This window comes from Hemibagrus wyckioides, linkage group LG09 (genome assembly GCF_019097595.1).
Source record: "Hemibagrus wyckioides isolate EC202008001 linkage group LG09, SWU_Hwy_1.0, whole genome shotgun sequence".
Lineage (NCBI taxonomy): Eukaryota > Metazoa > Chordata > Actinopteri > Siluriformes > Bagridae > Hemibagrus > Hemibagrus wyckioides.
The window spans coordinates 28495627-28509110 of NC_080718.1; the positions used below are offsets into that span (position 1 = coordinate 28495627).

Sequence of the window (13484 nt, forward strand, 5' to 3'; positions counted from 1 at the left end):
CAAACCAGAACATCACACAAACCCAAACCAGAACATCACACAAACCCAAACCAGAACATCACAGAAACCCAAACCAGAACATCACACAAACCAGAACATCACACAAACCCAAACCAGAACATCACACAAACCCAAACCCAGAACATCACACAAACCCAAACCAAGAACATCACACAAACCCAAACCAGAACATCACACAAACCAGAACATCACACAACCGCAAACATCACACAACCCCAGAACATCACACAAACCAGAACATCACACAAACCAGAACATCACACAAACCCAAACCCAGAACATCACACAAACCAGAACATCACACAAACCCAAACCCAGAACATCACACAAACCCAAACCCAGAACATCACCCAAACCCAAACCCAGAACATCACACAAACCAGAACATCACACAAACCCAAACCCAGAACATCACACAAACCCAAACCCAGAATATCACACAACCCCAGAACATCACACAAACCCAAACCCAGAACATCCCACAACCCCAGAACATCACACAAACCAGAACCTCACACAAACCCAAACCAGAACATCACACAAACCAGAACATCACACAAACCCAAACCCAGAACATCACACAAACCCAAACCCAGAACATCACACAAACCAGAACCTCACACAAACCCAAACCAGAACATCACACAAACCAGAACATCACACAAACCCAAACCCAGAACATCACACAAACCCAAACCCAGAACATCACACAAACCCAGAACATCACACAAACCCAAACCCAGAACATCACACAAACCCAAACCCAGAACATCACACAACCCCAGAACATCACACAAACCAAGAACATCACACAAACCAGAACATCACACAAACCCAAACCCAGAACATCACACAACCCCAGAACATCACACAAACCCAGAACATCACACAAACCCAAACCCAGAACATCACACAAACCCAGAACATCACACAAACCCAAACCAAGAACATCACACAAACCAGAACATCACACAAACCCAAACCCAGAACATCACACAAACCAGAACCTCACACAAACCCAAACCAGAACATCACACAACCCCAGAACATCACACAAACCCAAACCAGAACATCACACAACCCCAGAACATCACACAAACCCAAACCCAGAACAAAATACAATAAAAAACAAGACAAAACAAATGTAATATTATTTTTTTAAATACTTTTTTCTACTTATTTGACATCATGGGTTCAATTTATTTTGAAGTGAATTCTACTGAATAAAATTCCACATAATAATAATAATAATAATAATAATAATAATAATAATATTTTCAATTTATTTTTAATAATTTATAATAATATAATAATAATATTTAAACAGTGAATTTAAATCTTTTTTTTTTGGCTTCATTTAATTTAGAAAATTTAATGCTCAATATATTTCACCTTTACAGTGAGGGAAAAGAAATTATTTGCTGATTTTGTACGCTTGCCCTCTGACAAAGAACTGACCAGTCTATACAGGAGGATCTTGTCAAGGCAGCTGAGACCACAGTCACCAAGAAAACAACTATTAACATACTACGCCGTGAAGCACTGAAATCCTGAAATCCAAGAAAGCACATGTACAGGCCCATCTGAAGTTTTCCAATGAACATCTGAATGATTCTGGGAACTGGGTGAAAGTGTTGTGGTCAGATCAGACCAAAATCGAGCTCTTTGGCATCAACTCAACTCTCCATGTTCAGAGGAGGAGGAATGCTGCCTATGACCCCAGGAACACCATCCCCACCGTCAACAGCTCCACCGCATCAAAGTGACGATGGACGGGGCCATGAAACGTCAAATCTTGGGTGTGAACCTCCTTCCCTCAGCCAGGGTATTGAAAATGGGTCATGGACGGGTATTCCGGCACGACAATGACCCAAAACACACGGCCAAGGCAACAAAGGGGTGGCTCAAGAAGAAGCACATCAAGGTCCTGGAGTGGCCTAGCCAGTTTCCAGACCTTAATTCCATAGAAAATCTCCGGAGGGAGTTGAAGGTTTGAGATCCCAAACATCAGCCTGGAAACCATAATGACTTGGAGAGGATCTGCAAAGAGGAGTGTGATGAAATCCCTTCTGAGATGTCTGCAAACCTGGTGGCCATCTACAAGAAATGTCTGACCTCTGGGATTGCCGACAAGGGTTTTGCCACCAAGTACTAAGTCATGTTTTGCGAAGGGGTCAAATACTTACTCATGTTACTCATTAATATGTAAATCAATGTATAACTTTTTTGAAATGTGTGTTTCGGGATTTTTGGCTGTTGTTATTCTGTCTCTCACTGTTCTAATAAACCTACCAATAAAATTATAGACTGGTCATTTCTTTGTCAGTGGGCAAATGTACAAAATCAGCAGGGGATCAAATATTGTTTTTCCTCACTGTATTTCTATAATCTATAGAACACATTAAAACAGAAAAGTAGCAGTGAGTGAAGATGAAGATGATGATTATGATAATAATGATGATATACCTGAGTGAGCAGACACCAGAAAAGCCAGGATGAGCAGGTGAGCAGAAGTGATGAAGACTCCAGCTGCCATGATCTCTCTTTTTTCTCTCTCACACTCACACACACTTACACACTCATACACTCTCACACTGCTGTCTCCTTATAAATCACAGTAACTTTTAGAAGCACCTCCCATATCTGTGTGTGTGTGTGTGTGTGTGTGTGTGTGTGTGTGTAAAAGGCAACAGAAAGCTATTACACTATGAAAGCTTTTGTAAATATGTAATGATGGTAACTGAGGCGTTTTATAGCCAGGCTTTTATGTCTTTAAAGGTTCAAGGTGAGAATCGTTTCAGAAATCAGAACGAGATCTTTAATCAGATGTTCCCTGAGATTAGACCGATTAGACAGATTAGACAGATTTCCAGCTGTTTTAATTCTGGAATATAAGTAAATGTAAAGTCTCCGTGTTTCAGTAACACAGTGATTCTTGGAGACCGCCCCCAATATCCCCATGCTACAGGGGGTCTGCATCATGGCTGACCCTGTGCTCTGACCACAACCCTCAAGGATGGGATATATGAAGAAAGAATTTTACTGTGCAGTAATGTATATATGACATTACTTTATATACATTATAGAAGAACATCACATCTGATTTTTATCCATTTGTAGTTACATTTAACTTTATGGGGAAAAAAAGTTACATTTAACTTTATGGGTAAAGAACCTCAAAGGGTTCTATCAGGTGCTTTGTGTCTAGAACGTATAAAAGAGATTACATCTGAAGGGTTTCAGTCAGAAGAAGCAGTCCTGAAGTTCTGAGCAGCCGGAGAAGGAAAAGTTCTGAGCAGAAGCTTTTCTGGGTTCTTGCATTCATAATAATAATAATAATAATAATAATAATAATAATAACAACAATTATAATAACAACAATAAACACAACAATAACAACAACAACAACAATAATAATAATAACAATAAACACAACAACAACAATAACAATAAACACAACAATAACAACAACAACAACAACAACAACAATAATAATAATAACAATAAACACAACAACAACAATAACAATAAACACAACAACAATAACAACACCAATAACAACAACAACAACAACAACAATAATAATAATAATAACAACAACAATTATAATAACAACAATAAACACAACAATAACAACAACAACAACAATAATAATAATAACAATAAACACAACAACAACAACAACAATAACAATAAACACAACAACAATAACAACACCAATAACAACAACAACAACAACAACAACAACAACAATAATAATAATAATAGCCTTAAAATATAGTGCAACTGAGCAGCATCGAGAATCTAGCAGAAGCAGCTCCTTTATTGTCACTTTAGCACCTTTATGACATAAGCATTCTTTAGAGCTACATAAATTTTATTTGCACTTTTAACAATTGGCATTATCTCACAGCAGAACCCTGGGGTTCTTTATCCAATATAAATAGAATATAAAGAACCCCATAAAGAACTGTATAGAACCTCAGGGTTCCATAAAGAACCATAATGAACATGTTTTTTTCCCCAGAGGGAGTGTGACTTCTTTTTTCTCTTAAATGTTATATATATATATAAACGAACAAAAAAGGTACAACCAACCAACCAACCAATCAAAAAAAAAAAAAGTCCACTTCCTGTCCCATTTCCACGGAAACCTCAACCTTTTCATGTCTGACTGACGTCTTTGTTCACGTACATCCACATTTATCACAGTTCCATTCATCACAAAGGAATTCTGAACACAACAGTGTTATTTATCAATGTTATAAATACAGTATATAAACCTGAGACTGAGACATGGACATGCTCAGCATCCACAAGACCACAAGAGTTTAAATATTTCACACGGCACACAGCCGAACATTAGCATGAAGGACTAAAAGAATCACCAGCAGGATAATGATGATGATGATGTGATGAAGCAGAAGCAGCACTGCTCTCACTCCTGAACTGATGATTTATCCAGAACATCATGTCCTGAAGTGTGTTATTCCTCTTACAGCACAGCGTAACCATCTCATCGCATAAACTGTATGCTGAACACATCCCTGTAAACAAGCTGTTGCTATAGAAACGATAATGTATTAGAATAAGTGCATTAATCATAGAGAACTAATCCAGACTCCAGAACTCAGGAGCGCCGTGGGATAATAATAAATATTAAAACAATTCAATCATGTCAGATCAGTAGATTGCTAATGAAGCTAAAACGAGTCACGTAATGATGCTGAACGTGATCACGCAGGACATAAAGTGGTGAAGGAGTTCAAGTAGTTAACAAGTAACTTAAACTATTACTACCACTTTACCAACTTTAACTAGTCTCACACTGTATAAACAGCTCATAAAATACAACAGCAGGCGAGTCTTGATGATGGAACAACGTGAGATTTCACTCGGTTTGCACCTTTTGCAGCTGTTCCAGTGAGTCAGATAATTTGACTCGGCTCACCTCTAAGAGTCGACTCCTAAATGACTCCTTTTTTTTCCTGATATATGAGTTCACATAGTTAACACAGAGGTTGTAACTATATCTGAAACTGTTTAATGCGATCTTACTACATTATTTACATTAAATTTTTATCAAAGTTTTATATAATGAAATATTTATAAATCAGCAAGGTGCTTTAACATGCAGTGACCAGATCAACGATCACCCCTGCATTAATGTAAGCGATTCCTTTCCGATTTGATTCATTCAATGATTTATGATCTATTTAAATACAAACAAACAAATTTCAAGAAAAATACCCCAACCTCTTCTTCTTCTTCTTCTTCTTCTTCTTCTTCTTCTTCTCCTTTTTCTTTCTGATTTGATTCATTTAACAATGATCTATTTGACATTATCATTTAACATGATCTATTTAAATACAAACAAACAACTTTCAAGAAAAAAAAAGCAACATCTTATATACAAAGAGCTGAGAGTCAAACACACGACTCACGAATCACACTAATGAACAACTCAGATTCTGGGAGCAAACGTGCGTCTACACTGTAAGAGTTTCACACTTCTACAAGAAAGAATCTGGCAAACAACAACAACGTTATGTAAAAGTATATAAAAGTATTCAAATATGTGAGTCGACTCACACTGAAAGGAGTCGACTCATCCTTATTTTGCAAACGACTCATCTCTAGATGATTCACTTTTCACAGAGCTTCCAAAAAGCTTCTTCAAAGTGTCCTGAATTAGTTTATTTATTAATTATATTTGTAATTTAGCGAGCCGTAATCCATCAAATGATCACGATTACAGAGAAAGGCAAGAACAAACTCTTTTTTTTTGTGTAGAATTTATTTATCAGCATTGAAACATTTCTTCTTGTATCAGATCTCGTTCCTTACATCAGAAAAAAAAGTTTTTTTAGAACTAAATGTGACTGCAGCTGGAATTTCCCTGTGATGATGCTCAGTAGAGGGCGCTGTGGTTCTGTCAGCCTTTCTCAGCTCACTGCGCTGTGCTGCGCTGCGCTGCTGCTGCGCTGGTGGCGGTGGTCTTCTCCTCCTGGACGCTGGACTCATTTCAGCAGTCTTTACGTTCTTCTAGTTAAACTCATCAGTTTAATGCTTTCAGATTTATTCTCTTCATCCTGGACTTTACATCATCAGACCGGAAGCTTCTGCGGTGCAGCAGCAAACAGCGTTAAAATAATTCTTTTAGATTCCTGTAAAATTCACTCTGAAGAGCTTTGTTCCTCGTCACACCGCAAACCTTCAGCATCCTGATTCCTCCTCATCTTCATCCTGGTTCAAATGTAGTACCTCATAACATCCTGCTTTCCCAGTTCCCAGAAAATTGTTGTTAGGGCGTCATCTCCTTCTTCTCCTTCTTCTTCATCTCCTTCTTCTTTTTCTTTTCCTTCTCCTTCTTCTCCTTCTTCTTCATCTCCTTCTTCTCCTTCTTCTTTTTCTTTTCCTTCTCCTTCTTTTCCTTCTTCTTCATCTTCTTCTTCTCTTTCTTCTTTTCCTTCTCCTTCTTTTCCTTCTTCTTCATCTTCTTCTCTTCCCCTTCCTTCTTCTTCTTCTCCTTTATATTCTTCTTCTTTTCCTTCTTCTTCTTCTCCTTCTTCTTCATCTTCTTCTTCTTCTCCTTTATATTCTTCTTCTTTTCCTTCTTCTTCTTCTTCTTCTTCTTCTTCTCCTTCTTCTTCTCCTCCTCCTTCTTGTTCTTCTTCTTCTTTTTCTTCTTCTTCTTTTTCTTCTTCTTCTTTTTCGTTATCTCTTTCTTCTTCTAATTCCTCTTCCTCTCCCAACATCGTCCGATTTCTCACACTGTGATTGTTTTGTGTTTTTGTTTGTTATTAGTGGAATTCAGATATTTATAGTGGCAGTTTTGTCATCGCCTTCATCATCATTCCACCCATGAAGCTGCAAAAAGAGGAAGGACAAAAAAAGAGAGAGAAAAATGCTGCAGCACAGAAAGAAAGAAAGAAAGAAAGAAAGAAGGGAAAATGACAGTAAAATTGAGGCAGTGAGAAGGCGTGTGAAAGACAAATGCGAGCTGTGAGGTTTAATTATTAATGATTGGGAGAATGAAGGTGCGTGTATGCGTGTATGCGGATGTGTAGGAGATCAGGAGAACGTGTGGAACGTGGAATTAGAGCCATATAAAAGTGAGACCAGATGTTTCTCCAGAGCGCAGATTTCTACCAGGGATATTAAAGTAAGGTATGTGGGTTCTGTCTTTCCAGATCTTTTTTATAGACGGATGTAAGGAATAATGCACAGTGCACTGGTAGGATGAACTGGTGTTACTGGAACCACTGTTCTGTTGATTATTTTCCTCAAACAGGAAGTGGATTATTTCTCCAACACTGTACCACAGTCATTTAGATTCTTTTAATTTATAATGAATGACATGTCATTGTTTTTATCCGTTCATTGTTATACAGTGGAACCTCAGCATAGGAATTTAATTCATTCTGTTCTTAAGGTGAAAATGTGTACTGCAAAACGAATTCTCCCATCAGAAATAATGTAAATGCAGATAATCCGTTCCAGCCGCCCAAAAATCTGACCAATATGACCAACATGAAGCGTATGTAAACTGTATGGCTGCTTCCAAACAACTGACCCAAGCCAAGCATTCCATGTCAAGGCTCCTCACAGGAAGTCGTGCCACTAAGCTTGGGCTAAAAATAGAACAGACCGCCCACACCACCAATCTGTCAACAAAAAAACACCCCAAAAATCAGCTAGCTTTTGAAGGTAACGTTGGTATCGTGGGTCAACTCTTTCCAACAGCTTTCACTGACTGAAAAAAATTCCTTCATAAACTTGCTTTGCTTGGTTTTCACTGACGTACGCACAACTTAGCCTGCGTTGGGTTCGGTTTTGTTCGTATGCAGAAAATGCTTTGTATGCAGATGCAAAATTTCTTAAGCTGAACAATCGTGAGGAAAGGCATTTGAGGTTCCACTGTATTTAACGTTGTTGCAGAATGTTTATGAAATATTTACAAAGTTCTTCCCTCATAAAGCCTCTCTAGAAGATTGTAAGACATAAAACTACGCAGCTTGTCATGTGACCCAGAAAGTGGCTTCACCCCTGACACTGGAGACTCCTTCCGTAAACGTCTCCTTACTGTGAACTGTGAATTATAAACCAATCAGAATCCAGAATCCAGCCTGTCCTCTCCTGGCAGTCACCTCGACCAGATCTGAACCCTCGTCACTTTAATCCCTTGGAGTGAGCTCTCGCGGCGTCTCGTCTGTCCACACTCGTGCTCTCTCTGAAGGTCAGAGCCGTGCTTCAGCGTCACCGAGAGCCGCTCGCTTCTTCGGAGACGTGAATTAAACATTTGTTTGATTGTTGGGTGATGAAGGGCAGACGCTGAAGTGCACTCTGTAGAGAGCCGCAAGCGCCTCGGCCCTTTCCCGCTCCTTCAGCTCCACTTTGTTGAGCGTGATTCAAGTGAGCGAATGAAAAAGGATCACGATTCCTGCACAGACTGGAAAGCCCTCATTTATCACACCACTTTCTGCTGAGGCTTTAATTTATGAGCAGGAAACCAAATTACAGCCAAAAGATCGGCCATTTTTTCACCGAACCGAAACTCTGAGTTAAAAGCCATGCTTTCAGGACGAGCCGAAGAGTGATGGAGCGCAGAGCAGAGCCGAGTGCTGTGTTTTAATCATCTCTCTCTCTCTCTCTCTCTCTCTCTCTCTCTCTCTCCCTCTTTTATCTCTAGCTTGAAGGTATATTTAGATGAGTGTGGATTTGTAGCAGTCAACACCTCACGACTCCAAGGTCCACATCTCCATCCTGATCTTCTCATCTTCTCCCTCAGGGTTCTTTCCAGGTTCTGTGGTTTCTCTCAGACTCACCCCACATTTGTCACATGTATATTATGTAGATGAGATGTAACACAGTGACAGGATGTGTGGAGGATACAGAAGTCATGTAGATCAAATAGAAAGTAAAGGAACGTATATATCATGAGCATGCAGACTCATGGATAGAGGAAGAGCTACAGGGGGAAGAGAATTTATTTGTAGATAATAAAAATAATAAAGAATGTCACGATTTATTGTAGGGTCACAGGGTGCTGTGTGTGTGTGTGTGTGTGTATTACATGAAGGGGTGTGTGTATATGTGTGCATGTAGGTGTGTGTGTTTGTGTGTATGTGCATGTGTGTGTCTGTTTCTTTAAGCATGTGTATGTGTGTGCATATGAGTGTGTGTGTGTCTATTTTGTGTGATTGTGAGTGTGTGTACTGTACTAAAGACTAAACTCTAACTCTAAACTCCAACACTAAACTCCAACTCTAAACTCTAACTCTAAACTCCAACACTAAACTCTAACACTAAACTCCAACTCTAAACTCCAACACTAAACTCCAACTCTAAACTCCAACTCTAAACTCCAACACTAAACTCCAACACTAAACTCTAACTCTAAACTCCAACACTAAACTCCAACACTACACTCCAACACTACACTCCAACTCTAAACTCTAACTCTAAACTCCAACACTAAACTCCAACACTACACTCCAACTCTAAACTCCAACTCTAAACTCCAACTCTAAACTCCAACTCTAAACTCCAACACTAAACTCTAACTCTAAACTCCAAGTCTAAACTCTAACTCTAAACTCTAACTCTAAACTCTAACTCTAAACTCTAACTCTAAACTCCAACACTAAACTCTAACTCTAAACTCCAACACTAAACTCCAACTCTAAACTCTAACTCTAAACTCCAACACTAAACTCCAACTCTAAACTCTAACTCTAAACTCCAACACTAAACTCCAACTCTAAACTCTAACTCTAAACTCTAACTCTAAACTCCAACACTAAACTCCAACTCTAAACTCTAACTCTAAACTCCAACACTAAACTCCAACTCTAAACTCTAACTCTAAACTCCAACACTAAACTCCAACTCTAAACTCTAACTCTAAACTCCAACACTAAACTCTAACACTAAACTCCAACTCTAAACTCCAACTCTAAACTCCAACTCTAAACTCTAACTCTAAACTCCAACTCTAAACTCGAACACTACACTCTAACTCTAAACTCCAACTCTAAACTCCAACACTACACTCCAACTCTAAACTCCAACTCTAAACTCTAACTCTAAACTCTAACTCTAAACTCCAACTCTAAACTCGAACACTACACTCTAACTCTAAACTCTAACTCTAAACTCCAACTCTAAACTCGAACACTACACTCTAACTCTAAACTCCAACTCTAAACTCCAACACTACACTCCAACTCTAAACTCCAACTCTAAACTCCAACTCTAAACTCCAACTCTAAACTCTAACTCTAAACTCCAACTCTAAACTCGAACACTACACTCTAACTCTAAACTCTAACTCTAAACTCCAACACTACACTCCAACTCTAAACTCCAACTCTAAACTCTAACTCTAAACTCCAACTCTAAACTCGAACACTACACTCTAACTCTAAACTCCAACTCTAAACTCCAACTCTAAACACTAACTCTAAACTCTAACTCTAAACTCCAACTCTAAACTCGAACACTACACTCTAACTCTAAACTCCAACTCTAAACTCCAACACTAAACTCCAACACTAAACTCCAACTCTAAACTCTAACTCTAAACTCCAACACTAAACTCCAACTCTAAACTCTAACTCTAAACTCTAACTCTAAACTAAAACTCTAAACTCGAACACTACACTCTAACTCTAAACTCCAACTCTAAACTCCAACACTAAACTCCAACACTAAACTCCAACTCTAAACTCTAACTCTAAACTCCAACACTAAACTCCAACTCTAAACTCTAACTCTAAACTCCAACTCTAAACTCCAACTCTAAACTCCAACTCTAAACTCTAAACTCCAATACTAAACTCTAACTCTAAACTCTAAACTCCAACACTAAACTCTAACTCTAAACTCCAACTCTAAACTCCAACACTAAACTCCAACTCTAAACTCTAACTCTAAACTCTAACTCTAAACTCCAACTCTAAACTCTAACTCTAAACTCCAACTCTAAACTCCAACACTAAACTCCAACTCTAAACTCTAACTCTAAACTCTAACTCTAAACTCCAACTCTAAACTCGAACACTACACTCTAACTCTAAACTCCAACTCTAAACTCCAACTCTAAACTCTAAACTCCAACACTAAACTCTAACTCTAAACTCCAACTCTAAACTCCAACTCTAAACTCCAACTCTAAACTCTAAACTCCAACTCTAAACTCTAAACTCCAACACTAAACTCTAACTCTAAACTCTAAACTCCAACACTAAACTCTAACTCTAAACTCCAACTCTAAACTCCAACACTAAACTCCAACTCTAAACTCCAACACTACACTCCAACTCTAAACTCCAACTCTAAACTCTAACTCTAAACTCCAACTCTAAACTCGAACACTACACTCCAACTCTAAACTCCAACTCTAAACTCCAACTCTAAACTCTAACTCTAAACTCTAACTCTAAACTCCAACTCTAAACTCGAACACTACACTCTAACTCTAAACTCCAACTCTAAACTCTAACTCTAAACTCTAACTCTAAACTCTAACTCTAAACTCCAACTCTAAACTCTAACTCTAAACTCCAACACTAAACTCTAACTCTAAACTCCAACACTAAACTCCAACACTAAACTCCGACTCTAAACTCCAACTCTAAACTCCAACACTACACTCCAACTCTAAACTCCAACTCTAAACTCCAACACTACACTCCAACTCTAAACTCCAACTCTAAACTCTAACTCTAAACTCCAACACTAAACTCCAACTCTAAACTCCAACACTAAACTCTAACTCTAAACTCCAACACTAAACTCCAACTCTAAACTCCAACACTAAACTCTAACTCTAAACTCCAACACTAAACTCCAACTCTAAACTCTAACTCTAAACTCCAACACTAAACTCCAACTCTAAACTCCAACACTACACTCCAACTCTAAACTCCAACTCTAAACTCTAACTCTAAACTCCAACTCTAAACTCGAACACTACACTCTAACTCTAAACTCCAACTCTAAACTCCAACTCTAAACTCTAACTCTAAACTCTAACTCTAAACTCCAACTCTAAACTCGAACACTACACTCTAACTCTAAACTCCAACTCTAAACTCCAACACTAAACTCCAACACTAAACTCCAACTCTAAACTCTAACTCTAAACTCCAACACTAAACTCCAACTCTAAACTCTAACTCTAAACTCTAACTCTAAACTCCAACTCTAAACTCGAACACTACACTCTAACTCTAAACTCCAACTCTAAACTCCAACACTAAACTCCAACACTAAACTCCAACTCTAAACTCTAACTCTAAACTCCAACACTAAACTCCAACTCTAAACTCTAACTCTAAACTCCAACTCTAAACTCCAACTCTAAACTCCAACTCTAAACTCTAAACTCCAATACTAAACTCTAACTCTGAACTCTAAACTCCAACACTAAACTCTAACTCTAAACTCCAACACTAAACTCCAACTCTAAACTCTAACTCTAAACTCTAACTCTAAACTCCAACTCTAAACTTGAACACTACACTCTAACTCTAAACTCCAACTCTAAACTCCAACTCTAAACTCCAACTCTAATCTCTAACTCTAAACTCTAACTCTAAACTCCAACTCTAAACTCTAAACTCCAACTCTAAACTCCAACTCTAAACTCCAACTCTAAACTCTAACTCTAAACTCTAACTCTAAACTCCAACTCTAAACTCGAACACTACACTCTAACTCTAAACTCCAACTCTAAACTCCAACTCTAAACTCTAACTCTAAACTCTAACTCTAAACTCCAACTCTAAACTCGAACACTACACTCTAACTCTAAACTCCAACTCTAAACTCCAACACTAAACTCCAACACTAAACTCCAACTCTAAACTCTAACTCTAAACTCCAACACTAAACTCCAACTCTAAACTCTAACTCTAAACTCTAACTCTAAACTCCAACTCTAAACTCGAACACTACACTCTAACTCTAAACTCCAACTCTAAACTCCAACACTAAACTCCAACACTAAACTCCAACTCTAAACTCTAACTCTAAACTCCAACACTAAACTCCAACTCTAAACTCTAACTCTAAACTCCAACTCTAAACTCCAACTCTAAACTCCAACTCTAAACTCTAAACTCCAATACTAAACTCTAACTCTAAACTCTAAACTCCAACACTAAACTCTAACTCTAAACTCCAACTCTAAACTCCAACACTAAACTCCAACTCTAAACTCTTACTCTAAACTCCAACTCTAAACTTGAACACTACACTCTAACTCTAAACTCCAACTCTAAACTCCAACTCTAAACTCCAACTCTAATCTCTAACTCTAAACTCTAACTCTAAACTCCAACTCTAAACTCGAACACTACACTCTAACTCTAAACTCCAACTCTAAACTCCAACTCTAAACTCCAACACTAAACTCCAACTCTAAACTCCAACACTACACTCCAACTCTAAACTCC

General features: G+C 38.2%; 1 protein-coding gene across 3 annotated transcripts in view; it reads right to left on the reverse strand.

The window, feature by feature from the left end:
- Positions 1 to 2612, reverse strand: part of plb1 (phospholipase B1) — a 58839-nt gene extending 56227 nt beyond the window's left edge. Inside the window, exons 1-2 of one of the 3 annotated variants that reach the window (XM_058398315.1) lie at positions 2488 to 2597; positions 1550 to 2061 (exon numbers count right to left, since the gene is read on the reverse strand). In XM_058398315.1, the coding sequence (XP_058254298.1) occupies positions 1550 to 1625 (76 nt within the window). In that variant the 5' untranslated portion in view covers positions 1626 to 2061; positions 2488 to 2597. The other 2 variants (XM_058398316.1, XM_058398317.1) reach the window with 2 other exon arrangements.
- Between the last annotated feature and the right edge of the window lie 10872 nt (positions 2613 to 13484).